This window comes from Lampris incognitus, chromosome 5, assembly GCF_029633865.1.
Source record: "Lampris incognitus isolate fLamInc1 chromosome 5, fLamInc1.hap2, whole genome shotgun sequence".
Taxonomy (NCBI): domain Eukaryota; kingdom Metazoa; phylum Chordata; class Actinopteri; order Lampriformes; family Lampridae; genus Lampris; species Lampris incognitus.
The window spans coordinates 27396291-27415287 of NC_079215.1; the positions used below are offsets into that span (position 1 = coordinate 27396291).

Below are 18997 nucleotides of genomic sequence, written 5' to 3' on the forward strand. Positions count from 1 at the left end.
CTTTCATGTTTGAAATCCTGCCGGGGGGGGGGATGTTATGTCTGCACACATCGACAGTGCTGCATTTGATTTGGTGCTGTTCTATTGTGCTGGGATCGATTGGTGATGCCTGCGGGCTCTGGGTTGTTTGATCGGGTCTGCCTGTGATGCTGTGTCAGTCTAAATAAAGAATGCAATGTAGCGGTTGTGTCGAGCGACAGCGCTGTGTCCTGACGTGATTTCTAAATACAATACCTACCACCTGTCCACCTTCCTTCAGAAGGAAAATTGTGACTTGGTGAGTTGCATTTCAGCTGCTGATGCTGTTATTAAGCAGGTAGATGAGATGAGGGCTAACTCTGAGATGGAGTTCAGGCAGATTTTCCAAAAGACCTCTTCCCAAGCAGCCAAGTATGGGGTTGAATTTCGACCACGAAGAGGCATGGACTGCAATGAGGATCCATTGAAGGCCTGTGAAAATCACTACCGGCAAAAGCTTTTCATAGTCATGCTTGACTTTTATTCATCACAGATGAAGGAACGCTTCAGCGAACACAGAAATTTGATCTCCAACCTCTGCTCCTTACTGCCATCTAAGGTCAGCATGCTGAACGACAGCTCAGCTCAAGCGCTCTCCAACCTGTATCCTGATGAAGTGTCACCGCATCTGGAAGTTGTAAAGTCAGAAATTGACACCTGGCGGGATAAATGGAAAGATGCAACGTATGTTCCACAAAATGCCATTGACGCATTAAATGCCTGTAACAGTGAGTTGTTTCCAAGCATCTTCAAGCTTCTCTGCGTTTTGACCACGCTTCCTGTCACCAGTGCCCATGTCGAGAGAAGTTTTTCCCGTCTGGGAAGGATCAAGGACAAAATGCGCAGTACAATGACGGAAAGACGGCTTAATGGACTGACATTGCTCTCGGAGCACAGAGACATTGTGGTGACGCCGGAAGAGGTACTGGACATCTTTTGCAGACAAAAAAGACGATTGGACCTGCTTTTATAAGGTAAGACCCACTTTTATTTATTAATGCATTGATGATTATCTATGGGCCATTAATACGTTGACATTTACCGTACGGTTGGGTATTAGGCTATAGTATACAGTGGGAATTTTATTTACCGGTAGCTTTCGGCAGTGTTGCCCGACCCCCCCCCCCAAAAATATGTTTCTGGCTACGGGCCTGATTGCCCCCCTCCTTGAACCTCATGCCACCCCAGGAAAAAATCTCTAGATCCACCACTGTAAGTCCTCCTCATTATCTTACCTTAAAACTTTACGCGTCGTGTCTTGACCGCTGCAAATGTTGTAATTGTTGTCTCTCACTGAGAAGCTCTGCTTGCTGGTGGCTGTCAATCGTTGTACCAGTAGCCAAAGCGAATTCCAGAGTTTTCCACTTTGAAAAATTCTCAAGATGAGAACGACAATTCTCGTGTTCAGTCAGTCTCGTTGATAACTTGACCCAGTTTGAAAAAACAGTAGTGAAGATCCCTTTGTAAGTTCCAAACAACTTACAACAGAAACAGAAGACGGCATTGGCAGACTTTGAGTAGACTAACCATGGCCGAGGTACTTTTAGGGCACCGACTGTCCTGGTGTAACTAGCTGGTGTGAAACGACGGCAATCCGTTTTAGGGAAATCAAAATCGGTCACCTGCAGTGGTTTATTTCCGACTATGTCCGTTCTGATGTCATCATCATGCATTCTGTCTGGCCACTGTGCAGGATCAAATAAGTCAAACTGACGCTCCCCATCACTTTCGTGACTTCCCTCTTCCTCGACAGATTCTCGGTGGTCGTTTGCATTCTCGATAGCGGTGGAGGTGCTAGCACGAGCGCCACGGTCCCTGTCCGCTCCGGTATCCTCTGCTGCTGAGTTAGCACATGTGGTGGGTGTGCTAGCTTCATTGCTATCCACAGTATCCTCCAAGTGTTCTGCTGCCCAAAACGTTAAGCCAAGCACCGTATTGTAGGCCGAGAAGCGAACCCGTATCGCCCGCACCGCAGGAGACATCGCTAACCGCTAGACTAAAGACTCAGACCTGCCAGCCAGCGGCCAGCGTGTCTACTAATCCATGCACGTTACAGTACACCTTTGCGTTTTCTGCCTCTTTTTTTGTATTTTCTACCTTACGTTTCTGTAATGTTCTTTTCTTTCAACCAGATTTGTTTCCAGACATTTTTTTGGTTAGTAGAACCGAATTTCACGTCTTCACCATAGGCTATACTAACTCATGGGGGAGGGGGATGACGACACAACTTTTGATACATTTTTGAAAATAAATCGTTATCGGCCAATAGGGAAACTGCCAGGAGGAGTAACATACAGGGCCTCTTTGCACTGCTGAGACATACAATTAACAATCACTGCACTTACAGCAGAATCAGCGCAGAAAGGTTTTTTTTCTTCTGGGCCCCCCTCCAGACCAGGGCCCGGTGCGGTTGCTCCCGTTGCTACCCCCTGGCTATGAGTTCAGGGTTGGTCAAGTTTCACAATTGAACAAAGCATTGGCAACATGCAATCTAGTATATGACTGCTTCATCAAACAATTTTCTTAGGGTTTTACTCCTGCTGCTGAAAATTAAAACAATAACTAAGCTGAACGAGAACTCAAGATTGCACTCGTTTTGTTTAATTTGATTTCATGCTGTGAAAGCCAGCCTACGCACCTGACCGGAACTTCTTGGTAGAGAGTCGTTAATCGCTGACGAGATAAAGATGCCACAGAGATGCGGCGCGTTAAGCTGATACGCTGACGTCATTCGCCAACTGAAGAGTGCACTGCTTGGCGTCAACTCTTACTGTTGTAGTGTTTGCATCAGCCATGTGGTCGACGTAGGCATACACGCCGCTTGAATCGGGCGGGGAGTTCAGCGCATGCGCCTTCTGAGACACCTTTTTAAATGGTGCGCAAACGCCACCTCCTCGGCACTCCCGAGTTTTTCACCATCATCCCCGTAACACCGTTGAGGACAACGTAAATGTAATTATTTACACAAAATTGTAATTATTTACATAGCAGCTACAACACTCTTAGCACTGACTCTGTGACCAGCAACGAGCCTCATTTGCATAAAACGGCAGAATAAAAAAACCGTGTACAGTAATAAATTAAGATCCTCTAGCAAAGGTAAACAGTCTCACATGATCGCCGTGTCCGTCAGGGGGGACAACCCCCTCACAGCTGTGTGAGTGGGAGGGTTGGGTTATGTTTTGTTGTGCCCTCCCCCCCTCGCTCCCCCCCAGGCTGAGTGTGTCTTGTGGTTGGAGCTTGTTCCTTTCATACAACTCTCAAGTCCGCCCACAAGCGATATAGCACGCCTGTTTCCTCACGCAGCAGTATGACTGCACAAATGGATATGCAAAAGGGGCCCAGCTATAAAGAGTCTCGTGGATGAGCCGTCCCCTTCACTCTGCAACACGGATCTCTTTGCTGTGAAGGAGAGACCTCTTCTTTGTTTTTTTAATGACTTAGATGGCGGAGGAAATATTATGCGCCAACGATGCCAAATCCAAGGTGGTAAGTGTTCCCCTACGACTTGTTAGCTGACGTTTGATTTGACCTTGTTTTTGAAACTTTTTTACATTTAGCCCTAAGGAATATTTTCCCAAAGATGAAAGGTTTTCTGAATAAATTATGCATACAGATAGATGTTGACTGCATATCAGTAAATAATGTTTCTGATAATCAGCATCCATGTACTGCCATACCAGATGAGTTTTAACCTGAAGGGTCAACGTCTGACCATGCTGCGGTTGTTTCATGTGCATATCAAGCTTTTCACCTGAACAGGATGAGACTTTGGTTTCAGTGTTGGAATTTATTGGAGGATGGCCCCTTGAGATGTGGCATCTCATTTTCAAGGGGGTCCTATAGACAAATGCAAACTTATAAAACACATACAAACAAAAAAACAGCATTACACAAACGTACACTGCACATACACAGATACAGACAACTCGCTCATCCTCTCCCACCCACACCCCCTGTCCCCAAAACAGGAAACAATGGATACAGTGACCCGGATAGTGAATCAGTTACACCACAAAAAAAGCACAATTGAAGTGGTTTGTCTTCAAGTGCACACAAATTAAAAGCATAAACAGGCTGTTTTAGGATGAGAAAATAAAGATGCCCAGAATCAGCAGAATGAGTTTGATAGATCTCAGAAAAAGAGGAAGGTTTTTCCAGTTGGATGGAGCTTTGTATTGGAATGACCTGCAATTCTGCTTCTTTGGAAATTCTGGGGACATTGCGTATGTCTGAGTGGATATGAAGATCTCCACGGAACCAGAAACTGTTTTGAATAGGATGGACAATTTAAGTAAACACATTTGAAGATGAACTGAACTCGATGAAAGTGCCTTCTAGATTTAAGTTGCAACAAATTAAGTGATTCATACATGAAGCAATGGTGAGTTCTGTATGAGCGCCTCAAAACAAATCTACATAGAGAATTACATACAGCATTAAGGGGCCTAGGATAAGTGTCAGATGTGTTCTGACTTGTACTACTAACTCAAAAATGCTGGAAATGATTCATCGTTTATCGCACAAAAGGCACAAAACCAAGCATAATGACACCTACTGGATCAGACCCTTAGACAGGACAGGGTTCTGTTGTCAAGGGGTCCTCAAGACACATATACCTAATTCATTCTAATAACAGCCTAAATTATATCTGACAAAAAGTTTTCAATGGCACATGTAAAAGACATAAGATGCTTAGGACCGATGCAATAAATCATGTGAATAGCATTATGCCTGACTCCAAGTTGAAAGCATAGTTCACCATCAGGCATTTTCACATGTGAAATTCTTCTGCTGGCCAGGCTCAGTGCCTAGATTAGCTTTTTCCAAGGCATCCCTGATTTTATTGTTCCTGTCTCAGTGCAAACGTTTGCTTTTACACGTATAGTGGTATGGCCAGTCCCCTTTGAAACACTGACTTCATTTTGAATGAGTTAAGATGGGTGTGCCAGAAATTTGTATAGAAGCAAGTCCAGCTACAGAGTCCTCTACCTGCTGCCTTTAAAGATGGTTGGTGGCCGGTCGTGACGTCAGCATTTCTATTTTACCCAGCTGACACTTAACACATATTCACAACCAAAACTTTACCTGTGCAATGTTTGAGACATTAGTTTTGCATTCTCTCAAACTGCAACATCAGCTCAGAGAGTTAAAAACAAGTTGAGCTATTGTGGCTGTAGTTAATGCTTGTGTTTGGCCGGTACAAACTAATAACTGGGTTCAATCGCACTAATTCAGTCTCTCAGTGGTTTCCTCAGAGCTAACTGTGCAGGTTAGCCCCTCTGGCCTGCATCCAGCCACTGGTCTCCTTCAGGTTTTTTTTGTTTTGTTTTGATCCGGTCATGTGCTGTTGCAGACCTAAGCCTGTACAGTACACAGTCCAGTCACAAGCCTACACACATGCTATGTGTGACTTATTGATTTACTTAGGCTGCAGACAAGTCTACCATGTCAAGGAAAATAAGCACAAACATTTGTTTTTCAATGTTAACATATGCATTGAATGCATTTTTCTGGCAGGGAGTATTATCTGGACAACTTATTTGCAGAGAGTTACTTTTCAATGATCGTTACCTCTTTGCCTTATAGATGTTTAAGGTGCACACCTCAACTAGCGGACACCTAAGCAGCTTTAGTTTTGTGTGTGGGTTGTAAAAATCCAGGTCAGTTTATTAGTAAGAGGTTTGCTATAGATTTTTAGAAAGCTGCTTATGTTGACATGTTCACTGTAAGCTCTTCTCCTATTTTGTTTGGGAAAACCCAAGAAGCTTCTAGCCATTTGGCATAACATAAAGATAAAATAAAGCTTTGACGTAGCACCTTAATTTTTGTTTTATTGGGATTTCTTGTTTTAGATTGAGCTACATGCAATTCCTCTGGTCTTGGACCCAGGGTGTTTCCTCTGTGAGGCATTATTTGCAGTGTAGCTGACAGGGCTCTGCACCATAAACATTGTATTGCAAGTTTCATGACTGTCTCTTTGCATGTCCTCTCTCCTCCTCTCCTCAGGATCTTACAAAATCGCTACTGGCCGTGGCTCTCCTCGCCTCATTTGGCAGCTCCTTGCTATATGGCTTCAATCTGGCAGTGGTTAACTCTCCGGCACAGGTTTGTGTCACGACTGTATGCCTGTTCTCACTGTTAACAGCATTAGCATCACAAGCAGTGAAATGCATATCATGTTTTTAGATAAATATCATTGCCAGGGTGTTGAATTATAGGCCCTAATGTTACCCACTGCTCATTTATGTTGACACATTAGAAGCCATAATTTAAGATTCTGATGCAAATGAAAATAATTGGCTGGTATTTTGTAATGACACACAGAAGTCATGTGGAGAAGTGCGTCAAATCATCAGGCTGCAATATGTTAAGCTATTTTATCAGTACCTCTGCTTGTGTGACGTGATGCCTGTGCATTTAATTTGCTCAATCTGCTTTGGTGTAGCACTTCATGACCTTTGTGAGCTATGAGACATGACTGTGAATGTTCTCATTCATCCAGGTCATGGTTATCCAAAGGAAGTCCAGTTGCACTCGATTCAATTCCTTTGGATAACTATGAGACATGAGTTCTTGGCCGAGGTCAGCCACACTTCAGAATGTGTTTTCTTTGTCAATGTGAACACGATGATCGCAAACCTTTTTTTTTTTTATAAGGACAACGCGCATCAAATCAACATTTCTGTATATGTGCCAGTGTTAGTTAGCTAGCTAATTTTCAGCTACAGCCCTTTGGCAAGATATTTTAAATGGACAAAAGGGACATTGTTTGGAAGTGCTCACTTTGTGCTAGTGTTATGCATTTACCATGCTTGGATAGTCATTTTAGTGGAAAAACAGCCCTAGGAAACGGCGGCTGATTTCTAGAAAATTACAATCCAAGAAGCGTCACCAGTCTACAGTTTACAGTTACAATAGTTTACAGTTAAAGAGCAGACGCTCAACTTCTCCTCCACTGTCACTTCCTCCTTATTTAAGGACATTGCAAACTGCTGCTGGCTAACGTGTGCCAATATGATGCTCATATTCATATCGACGTACAGTAAAAAACAAACCCACACCAGTGGCATCTATCTTAAAGTTGACCCGCATCTACTTGACAAGCTGCAAATTTTCAGGGCACAGTTTTGTTCTCAGAAATCAGTGCTGTAAGCATGGTGTAACCAACTGCTGCTACGTGAACCTAGTCATTTGACTTGCCTCTTTGTTTGCTTTAGTCAAGCAAGATGAGCGTGATCTGTTTTACTGTCTGGTCAGGTTACATGTGATGTCATGATGCTCAATCTCCTCCAAGTTTGAGCCTCTGTATTTACTGATCGCTGTTCATACAGACTCGCTGAGTCCTCAGCAACACTAATGTGCCATAGCTTAGGTACAGCTAGGTGCCTTCTCTCCTGAAAAAAATAAAAATAAAAACGTCCACAACTCATGGGAATGGCATCATGGAAATTGCCTGCAAACACTCGGTAATCATGAAATAACTCACAAAACACTGATGGATTGAGGATTAAAATATATTGTATGCAATATATTGGAGAGAAATAGCTTGACACGGAAGTCAACAGGAGTTGTGTCACTGAGGAGAGAGGAGCTCGGTGTCTATTGTGGTGGAAATCTGAAAATAAGGATTCTTGCTGGTATAATAGATTAAATAGAAATTTAATGAGCTTTCTGCAAAAAGGATCAGACACAGAATAGTTAGGCAATCTGCGAGGTCTGATGATGAGGGGTCGGAATGTGTATGCTTTATAGGGGAGGTTGCAGGCAGCTAGCTGATAAACAGGATGCCCGTACCTGGCTGTACCTGGAGCAGGCTGGTCAGAGTCGGTTTGAATCATGGCAGGTGGCATGTTGTCTGGGTACGTCAAGGACAGGTCAGTTACAAAAGATGTTTGTGCTGAGGATCCGTGGAGTACAGAAGGCTAGATAGAGACATAGTGCCTGGGTGCATTAGGTTAAAGGATACATTAGGTTAAAGGATAACTGGTAAGTTTCTGTCACAAGACAAAGAAGAAAAACGAAGTCTGACATGATTGGCCCCTTGGTTCTTGCCAAACCCAAACCCGAGACTTGGGGCCCCTCGAGGAGTTCCCCGTATGATTTATCTCATGATGACACATATCTATCCCTGGGTACCACATAACACAACCTCTTTCAAGGTATATTCGGCCCACACAGCAACACAGGCATAAAGAAACTAATAAACAGTGAGTAAATGGTGTAACTCTGTGTTTCATGCTAATTTACGTTCACATTAGTCGCTACTATACGTCACAGCTCCGCTAATGTCTCTGACTCGTCTCAACTAACCGATTGAACATTAAAAGGATGACTGCTGTATGGGATCGAAGAAGGATGGGTAGATAAGGAAAACAGAAAGAAACATTATTTTGCCAGCCTAAAGCTGTCGGTCTTTCTGTTCCGGTCATGTTTGCGGAGATCCCAAATTACTTTAACTTTAAAATTCTTCAAAAGTACAGACCACAGAAGGCTGAAACGGCAACTTTCCTTATCTAGATGAAGAAAGTTGACCCGTTATAAAGTTTCTGTTAATATTGTCATGTCGTGACAAACACAAGAAAATACTACATGTTGGGCTACTTGACCCATGTGACTTCAATGATCACTGGTGTCTGTAGGGTGCATTGTTGAATACAGACTGTCATCTGATATCAGTTACCCCCCCCCCCCCATCACCACTTTGAAACTGGAGACTTACAATTAGATTTTGGTCAGACAGTGTCCTTCATTTATCTTTTGTATTACGCCGAAATAGAAACGAGTCATAAAAGGTTTGGGCCTGTGTCTTCCTGTCATGGGATGAGATCAGCATCCCACAGATAGAATCCATTAGCGATAGCATATTTATGCCACTGTGTGTTATGCACGCTGTAAAATATTTATGCCGGACAAAGTATACGCCGGCAAGGTGGAAATATCTTCCAGACAGCAAGGGGTAAACGAGACGGAAGGAAGTGCTAGACACTAGGGAGCACGGTGGCTAGCACTGTTGCCTCACAGCAAGAAGGTCCTGGGTTCGAATCCCAGGCCGTGTGTGGAGTTTGAATGTTCTCCCCGTGTCCGTGTGGGTTTCCTCCCATCATCAAAATACATGTATGTTATGGTTAATACTCCTGTCTGTGCCTCTGACCAAGGCGATATGAAGGAAGAACTGAGATGGCATTGTAGCCTCTTGTAAATGTTTGCATGGCTGGTTTATTTGTCAACATACTGTTTTTAAAACTGATGAGAAAAAACGAGAAAACTGAAATTAGTAGTGTCTTGATATATGCTCAATAATCCAGGTAAGAAAATCAAAGAGGGTTGAATCAGTTCATATGGATACAACATTTATTGACGGATACATTTCATCGCGATGAAACATTAAACAATAAACATTGTATCCCGATGAACTGATTCAGCCTTCTTTGATGAAATGAGTGGCGAATACATCTAAAAAAGGCTGTGAAAACAGGCTGCATGTTATTTATCACACACGGAAATTGAATGCACATCTACTAGTGCATGATCAGTTAGGGGAAACATCGTATAACCAATGTGTAATATATTGGTAACTTTACCAGTGTATTATCAGCACATTGTCTATGGGCTCGTCCATTGGGCCATCACTTTCCTACAATAAACGGTCATTTATCATAGATCTGTGGAGCTCCAGGATGATCCAAATGGTTAATCTCATTAAATCCGGACACTGTGTTGGACATTGATTAGTTTGTTGCCAATATTCAGTACTAACCATGTAATTAGATTTGGTCTCCACTTATATCCTGGATGGACACACTTATTTAAATTTGTCATTAGTAATTCATCAGGGTATAAAGACTCGACTTAGATGAGTTTTATATTGTAGAGTCCACAGCCCCCGCAGTGTTACTTTATATGGTGCGCAGACGCACGCTGTTAAACGTTAAATTAAATGATGCACAGAACTACACACATTATGTAATTATTGCTGTCGCACTATATCAACATATTTATGAATTGGCTGACCTTGACTGACATTTCAAAGATAACCGCAAGCCAATCAAGTAATATTTGTCAGTGCGTTCTGTCAGCAGCTTATGTTTCTTCCAAAGGACTAAATGACCGTTTCATAAATCATCAAAAGGACCATAAGCCATGCAGATCAGGTAAAACACTGCAAGAGAAGTCAAAGACAATGCTAGGTTTACACTGGCTCATATTTATCCATCATGGAAATAGAAACCAAAACTCATCCCCCCCCCATCTATCAATATAACGTAACCTATTTTCCCCTGAATAGATAAATAAATTAGAGGTCTTTGAAATAATGTCAACCACTCTCATGTCCCTTAAATTTAATGAAATGGATTTTCCATATGCAGTTTGGATAATGAATGAATGGATGGATGGATGGATGGATGGATGGATGTATTCTCATTGGAGGCTTTTCACCTGAAGAATAACATGAACTGAATTCAAAGACATGTCTTCTTTGTACTTATAGATTTTAGTGCCAAATGGTAAGGACAAAGCAACTCACAAATTATACACAGACGGGTGACAGATTAAAAGAAAGTGTCTTAGTGAGGTGTTGGTCCACCACGAGCCTCCAGAACATCTTCAGTGCTCCTTGTCATAGATTTTACAAGTCTCTGAACTCTACTGGAGGGATGGACAAAATTCTTCTTAAAGATAGTCCCTCATTTGGTGTTTTGATGATGGTGGTGGAGAGCGCTGTCTAACACATCGGTCCAAAATCTCCCATAGGTGTTCAACTGGGTTGAGATCTGGTGACTGAAGGCCATAACATATGATTTACATCATTTTCTTTTTTGGGGGGGGGGGTTCCCCCTTTTTCTCCCCAATTGTATCCAGCCAATTACCCCACTCTTCTGAGCCATCCCGGTCACTGCTTCCCCCCCTCTTCCGATCCAGGGAGGGCTGCAGACTACCACATGCCCCCTCCGATACATGTGGAGTCACCAGCAGCTTCTTTTCCCCTGACAGTGACAGTGAGGAGTTTCACCAGGGGAACGTAGCGTGTGGGAGGATCACGCTATTCCCCTGCCCCCGAACAGGCACCCCAACCAACCAGAGGAGGCGCTGGTGCAGCGACCAGGACACATGCCCACAACCAGCTTCCCACCTGCAGACATGGCCAGTTGTGTCTGTAGGGACGCCCGACCAAGCCAGAAGTAACACGGTGATTCGAACGAGCAATCCCCATGTTGGTAGGCAATGGAATAGACCGCCACACCACCTGGATGCCCTTTACATCATTTTAATCCTCATCAAACCATTCAGTGACCCCCTTGTGCCCTGTGGATGGGGGCATTATCATCCTGGAAGAGACCACGCCCATCAGGATAGAGATGTTTCATCATAGGATAAAGGTGATCACTCAGAATAACTTTATATTGATTTGCAGTGACCCCTCCCTCTAAGGGGACAAGTGGACCCAAACCATGGCAGGAAAATGCCCCCCACAGCATAACAGAGCCCCCGGACCCCCTCACTGCAGGGGTCAAGCATTCACGTTTTTCCTTTCATTTGTGTTACCATTCTGCATATATCATTTTGATCTTCATGGTGTGGGGGTAACCAAACTCATGTCCCCCCGAAACCATTTACCCTCGGTTAGTCTGGTGCATGAAGAGAAACTTGCACCCTTCAATCTTTTATCACATGATGCAGCCCCATTCACACTCAGCACTTCCAGACCTGTGACACTGGAACACCTCTAGAACCTCACATTGTCTTTTCAAAAACTGGCACATTGAATCTCCCGGGTAAAATCAGAATTGGATGTTTCAGAAAGGGGACTAATAGTGTATCTAATAATCACAAATGTGTTTATGGACACTAAAATTCATAAATGCAAAACTCTTCTCTTTAAGGTAGCATATTTGAGCTTGGAGATTTGTTGAAGTTATCTACACTAAAACTAATTTGTCCATTCATTCTCTTCATCAGTACATTAAAGACTTTTACAACCAGTCCATGATAGAGCGATACAATTGGAGTCTCAGTGAGAGGGAGGTCACTATCATGTACTCCGTAACGGTGTCTATCTTCGCCATTGGAGGGATGGTCGGGTCTCTTGTGGTGGGCACCCTCGTTACCAAATATGGAAGGTAAGTTACTGTTTATAGAGGATGGGTTGTACACGTACCTTGTGCATGTGTTCGCTTTTGTGTCTGTATGTATGTGTATGCATTGGTGTTGGGACATGGGGTTGATGCAGGGGAAGGTGAATAGTTGTGTGTGTGTGTGTGTGTGTGTGTGTGTGTGTGTGTGTGTGTGTGTGTGTGTGTGCGTGCGTGCGTGCGTGCGTGCGTGCGTGTGTGTGTGTGTGTGTGCTCTGCATGTTTTAATTCCATGCATGTGCCTGTCTGTGTTTCTTTGTGACATGCCAGCAGCATGCACCACTGACCCATGTAAGCATCCTTTTCACCACCACTATCATTGCTGTGTCCAAGATGTTTCTTGTTCCTAAATCAAGTTGAGTTACCAAGGCTCATCATGTATGCACATACTAGGAAAGGGACGCTGGTTAAATCCTCCGTGCTGGTGTTTGTAGCAGGACTTCTTATGGGCTTCAGCAGAGCATGTGGCTACCCTTTCATGGTCATTACTGGAAGATTTATCATAGGGATACATTCAGGTGGGTCTGTTCGATATTTACACCCCTTAATTGAGCCTTGCATCTGCTATTTTCACCCTTTTTCCATTGTGTGCACACTGAATATTTGGCTCATACAGTTTTCACGACCAAAATGTAAGCGCAAATCACTGGAAAATGTTTGAAGCATGATAAAATGGATGTTTGCATCATTTTGGGATGATTTGGCAAGAGAAAATTTTTACTTGCCATTCATTCTGCATAAAGTTTGATGGTCGCAGTGAAACATGAATCTTAGCTTTGCTAATCTTTCACCGTGACTGTCCAATAAACATTTTTCTTGCCTCTTTTCAACAGGTATTTGCCTTAGTGTAGTGCCTATGTACCTGGGTGAAATCGCCCCCAAGAACCTGCGAGGTTTCTTGGGTCTTGTACCCAGCATCCACATTTGTCTTGGGGTCTTCATTGCTCAGGTCCTAGGACTCCATGAGCTATTGGGAAAGGTACTAGCGTTGTTGCTTTCCAAATTCATCACAGTTTTACCCTAGGATAGGTCCGAAACCCAACTTTCAAATCAATTTCATCTAAATATTATTTTTTCCAAAGAACTGTATAAAATTTTGTAATCACAGCCATTTACTGTGTAACATGTACTGTTATTGATTAACAATTATTTAACAATAATGACGAGCACATGGTGTTAGTACTTCACTGTTGATTTTACTACTGACTCTCAAAAGAATATGTAAGAGCATTTCACAAATTCTCATTAAGCAAGACACAGACAGACAGACAGGCAAGCAGGCAGGCAGGCAGATAGATAGACAGACAGATCAGGCGGGCAGAAATTCAGTCAGGCAGACAGACAGACAGACAAACATTCAGATAGGTAGGCAGACACACAAAAAGACAGTCAGGTGGACAGACAGACATTCAGATAGGCAGACAGGCAGGCAGACAGACATCCAGATAGGCAGACAGGAAGGCAGGGAAACAGAAAGTCAGGCAGACAGACAGACAGACAGTCAGGCAGACTGACGGGCAGACAGCAGAGTCAGGCAGACAGCAGACAGACAGACAGACAGACAGACAGACAGACAGACAGACAGACAGACAGACAGACAGACATTCAGATAGGCAGGCAGGCAGACAGACAGACAGCCTTTCAGATAGGTAGACTTTCAGAAAGGCAGACAGGCAAACTGACAGTCAGGCAGACAGACAGACATTCAGATAGGCAGACAGGCAACCTGACAGTCAGGCAGACAGGTAGGTAGACAGACAGACAGACAGACAGACATTCAGATAGGCAGACAGTCAGGCAGGCAAATAGAAAGACAGTCAGGCAGACAGACAGGCCTGCTTACATACTTCCCTACCCCCTCCCTTTCTTTCACAATTCACATGCCCTAGTAAAGTGGCTGTGACTCGTCTCCAGCTGGCCCATAATAACACAGGACAGACACACTGTAGGTCACACATGATTCTTGTTTTGGTCTCTCCTCACTGGCTTTTAGTGCATTTTAAGATTCATTGTAAAATTATTTTAATCTCATACAATCCATTGCATGGTCAGGCTCTTGAGTATAATTCTTAGTGTGTTTTATAACTTGTCTTATGTTGACTATTGTTTTCTGTGTTTCAGTGTTTGGTATTTCAGTATTCAGCATATTAGTATTGCACCGTGAAGCATTTTGAAATCATGGTTTAGATAAAATTCTACTTACCAAGTTACTATGAACTTAAAACTATTATTTTTTAAAAGCTCACGTGGCTAATACTTGCAGGTATCTGTGCTACCCAGATTACTACGCTATAAGAAATCGGGGTTGTGAGTAGATCTGCATAAAGGGAATTGACCCCGTTTGTTGCAAGTTACACAGCCTTTTTTTTGCATGGCTTTCCACACAGGAGGAGAACTGGCCCATGCTCCTCTCTCTCGTGGTGATTCCTACCTTCTTCCAGCTGATGCTGCTGCCATTATTTCCAGAGAGTCCACGTTACCTTTTGATAGAGAAAAGGAACATGCATGCCACTATCACAGGTTGGAAAACAGACTCTTTCCCCTTCCGTGGTTTCATTTGTGCTTTATTTTCCAACTAGACATAGACAATGCATGGTCTGATAGAGAAGGAATGGAGTTTGCACATAGACCCCTTTACTGTTAAAAAGATATCTAGACGTCTGTCTGTCTGTCTGTCTGTCTGTCTGTCTGTCTGTCTGTCTGTCTGTCTGTCTGTCTGTCTGTCTGTCTGTCTGTCTGTCTGTCTGTCTGTCTGTCTCCCCTCTCACAAGGAGAAAGTAAATGTCAGTTTTGCTATCAAGGGGCAGCGCCATAAGGCAAGATGAGGGAAATAAATCTTTTACTCCAAATGATGACTGACATTTAAGCGTCATCAGCGAATATCAGATTACTTTTACCGTTTTCGTCCCCCTTGTAGCTCTGAAGCGGTATCGTTCTAAAGCGAATATCCAGGCCGAGATTGAGGAGATGTTGGAAGAACAGCGCTCTCTGTCCTCTCTTCATACCGTGTCTGTCGTGGCCCTGCTCAGAGACTGCTGTGTACGATGGCAAGTCATCACGATTGTGGTGGTCAACATTGGGATGCAGCTGTCCGGCATTGACGCGGTGAGCAGGATCTGAGGGTGTGTGTGCATGTCTGTTTGTGTGTGAGCACTGAAGACCAGGAAAAATTGATTTTGTGTGTGTGTGTGTGTGTGCGTGTGCGTGTGTGTGTGTGTGTGTGTGTGTGCGTGTGCGTGTGTGTGTGTGTGTGTGTGTGTGTGTGTGTGTGTGTGTGAGCATTTGTGTCTGTTTGTGGATGCTTCAATGTGCATTTTTCATGTGAAAAAGCTAACATTGATGCAGGTTTTCCCACTAAAGTGAGAGAGTATGTTCCCACAGTTCCCATGTCCCCAGTTGTGCTTGTTCCGTCTGCACCACCTCTTATCCATACATCACCGTCTCACATACAGCCACTGAGTGGCTAAGCAGGGGGCAACAGGACCACGCCTCATTATCTCCCAGTCTACACTTAGCATCGGTCTACATGGACAGCCCCCCCCCACGGCACACAAACACCTTCCGCCCATAGAATACACAGTACTCTATGTGGATACAAGCAGAAGACATGCACATGGGTGCGCCATGCTGTGTTTTACCATTGTACAGTAACTATTCCAGATATGAACCCTCCCAGACAGCTTATAATGCACAGGGAATGACGGCATCAAAGTGCCTTTTTTTTTTAGATCGTAAGTGAAAATCCACAAATGATATTGCTTTCACAGCACTCACACCCCCCCCCATTCCATTGTTTCCTAAATCCCTCTTGTGTTATTTTTTGATGTATTGCTTCATAAATCTAGAAGGAAGGCAGTTTAAAGAAATGAAGACAAAGAAGCTGAGACGTTCAGAAAGCAAAGACGTCGCCACACAATCGTGGTGATCCTATACCTGTGAGATGTGCAGGCTTTAAGTTAAAGTACCCCGAGTGATTGTACAGAGATATGAGGCTGTTATCTGGTTTGCAAATTGTCACTAATGTACCGAAACAAAGCTCAAATGAACCTGAGTCAATCTGCAAATACCCACTGCAGTCTCCATGTTGTTTCTTTTTTCTTTTCTTTATTTTTGTCTCATCTGTTGTTTGAGAGAAGGATGTCAGTGTACTAATTCAGCTTTCATATAACAGTATCAACATAGGAGCTCTGCTTTGAGGCTGATTTTTATTTTACTTATTATGAGAAGAGTTATGAAGATTTAAAACAGTATAACAACCTTTCCCAAGTCGTGTTTGGATTTTCTTTTTTCAGTTATTGCGAGAGTATTTGTGCTTCTGTGTGTGTGTGTTTGTGTGTGTGTGTGTGTGTGTGTGTGTGTGCATGCACATTTGTTTGAACATATTTCACACTGGAAATGGTGGTGACATGCTATATGGACGGTTGCTAAATCAACTAGACAGCGTTTAGCTGCACCAAATCTGATTTCGTCCACACTACATAGCTGATGATGGATGGTGCGTTAGCAAAGTGTGATTAATGAGAACACACATTCATTTCAAAGAGGGCACTTGTCAGAAGTCGGTCTGATGAAATGTTGTACGGCAAATACAGGAACGATGGTTAGTCTGATGATAATGATTGCTCTGATGAATCGCACGCTAGCACCAAATGAGCAACGCCAGTCACCGGCATAGGTTGCCTAAGGTGGATGTTCCATAACGCACAAATTGTCACTATTTTACACCAGCAACTTTGACATAGTCATTTTGAAGGGAAAAAAACAAAATAAAAGAATATTTTCATCACTTTGGATTTAGTCCCACATTTCCTCATGGACTTCCTTTCAACTGTTAATTTCAGATCTGGTTCTACACAAACAACATATTTGCTAATGCTGGGATCCCCGGGCCACAGATCCAGTACACAACTGTTGGAACTGGTGCCGTTGAAGTCATCTCTGGATTGATTGGGGTACGCAGACATTACCTTGCCCAGGACAAAAAGTAGTATACTTTAGTGTATTAGAAATATAATCTAAGTATACTAAAGTTAGTACAAGTATACTTTTACTTTTTGTGCTTAATTTAGAGTATTCTTAAAATGTACTTTTAAAAAGTGTACTTCGAAATAGATGTCATTAACAACTGAAGTTGTACTCAAGGAGTAGTTGAGTACACTTTAGTATACTTGAAGGCGACAAAAAAAGAACAAAGAACATGGAAGTGTACTTAGTACGTTCTTTAAAAAGTATAATTTAAGTATGTTATTTTTTCACCTGGGTTGAAATATGCTAAAGTGAAAAGATAAAGACTGGTGAATGATAATGAGTCAGTATCACGTCTGAATTTACCACAAATTTGTGCTATCAGGAGGGCGTCCGGGTAGCATAGCGGTCTATTGCGTTGCCTGCCAACACAGGGATAGCAGGATCCAATCCTCGTGCTACCTCCGGCTTGGTCAGGCGTTCCTACAGACACAATTGGTCATGTCTGCAGGTGGGAAGCCAGATGTGGGTATGTGTCCTGGTCGCTGCACTAGCACCTCCTCTGGTCGGTTAGGGTACCTGTTCGAGGGGGAGGGGGAACTGGGGGGGAATAGCGTGATCCTCCCACGTGCTACATCCCCCTGGCGAAACTCCTCACTGTCAGCTAAGAAGCGTCTGGTGACTCCACATGTATCGGAGGAGGCATGTGGTAGTCTGCAGCCCCCCCAGGATCGGCAGAGGGGGTGGAGCAGAGACTAGGACAGCTCGGAAGAGTGGGGTAATTGGGGAGAAAAGGGGGGGGGAATCCACAAAAAAAAATATTGTCCTGTCAGAATAAAAATAAGTGTGATACTTGTTGTAGGTGGGCTCTTGTCCTATTGAGTTTCCTTCCATAAAACGAAGAGCAGATAGAATAGCCATCCTTCTGCAGGATCTTGAATATGGCTAAGCTAACTAAGCTACTAAGTATTACATGAGATTGAGGTTCTTAGTATTGTTGGTTGTGTGCTGTGTAATGGTACAAACTTCAGTAAGCATGGAATTGGATCGTTATTTGCGATTAGAGAATGACGAGACATCCTTTCCAGGTATAGCTTAATGTTTGTCTCATTCTGGTGGTCACATAAAACAGATCCTGCTCTTATGTCCCTACCCCAGTGTTTTACTATTGAACGTCTGGGCAGGAGATCTCTGATGATTGGGGGCTTCACCTTCATGGGATTCTGCTGCGGGGGAATCACCCTTTGTTTCCTCTTGCAGGTAACAGTGCCATCCAGATGTATTGTGGATCTAGACAGAGAGCATGACAACTTTATTGCATGATAAATTCATAATCCTTTGACATTAATAAGTTATTTCACAATGAAATTATCTTTGGTTAATACCTAGTGATATAATGGGGCCAGTTTACACGAATAAGCTCCCAAGGCTCTGAATGGCCTGTCTGTTGACCAAATGTGAGGCATTGCCCCGAGTCCTCTAAACACATGTCAGTTACATTTCTGCAGATTGGTTAATAACATTACATTATGAATCTAAAATCGGCGATTTCGTTCTTTGGTGTGTGTGTATACCTTGTTGTGCTGAATATCTGGTGACTGACTATTGCTTTTCTTCAACTAAACTCAGGCTGATATTCCTGAGTTGCGCTACGTAAGTGTGGCCTGTGTGGTGGGGATCATCGCTGGCTTCTGCATAGGGCCAGGTATGACACACTAACTGTATTACTTGATATATATATATATCTATATATATCTATATATATATATATATATAGATATATAGATATATATATCTATAGAGACATACGTTGGTCTAACAGAGGGACCATTCAAAAAGAGGTTTAATGCAGACGTGTAGCTTTAGCAACAACTGTGTAA

General features: G+C 43.1%; 1 protein-coding gene across 1 annotated transcript in view; it reads left to right on the top strand.

Annotated features, from left to right (window-relative positions):
• Positions 1 to 3462: 3462 nt before the first annotated feature.
• Positions 3463 to 18997, top strand: part of slc2a15b (solute carrier family 2 member 15b) — a 21547-nt gene continuing 6012 nt past the window's right edge. Inside the window, exons 1-10 of the mRNA XM_056280452.1 lie at positions 3463 to 3507; positions 6028 to 6126; positions 11980 to 12140; positions 12546 to 12670; positions 12986 to 13131; positions 14540 to 14672; positions 15070 to 15257; positions 16994 to 17104; positions 18276 to 18377; positions 18747 to 18822. Of these exons, the coding sequence (XP_056136427.1) occupies positions 3463 to 3507; positions 6028 to 6126; positions 11980 to 12140; positions 12546 to 12670; positions 12986 to 13131; positions 14540 to 14672; positions 15070 to 15257; positions 16994 to 17104; positions 18276 to 18377; positions 18747 to 18822 (1186 nt within the window). The remainder of the gene's footprint in view (positions 3508 to 6027; positions 6127 to 11979; positions 12141 to 12545; positions 12671 to 12985; positions 13132 to 14539; positions 14673 to 15069; positions 15258 to 16993; positions 17105 to 18275; positions 18378 to 18746; positions 18823 to 18997) is intronic.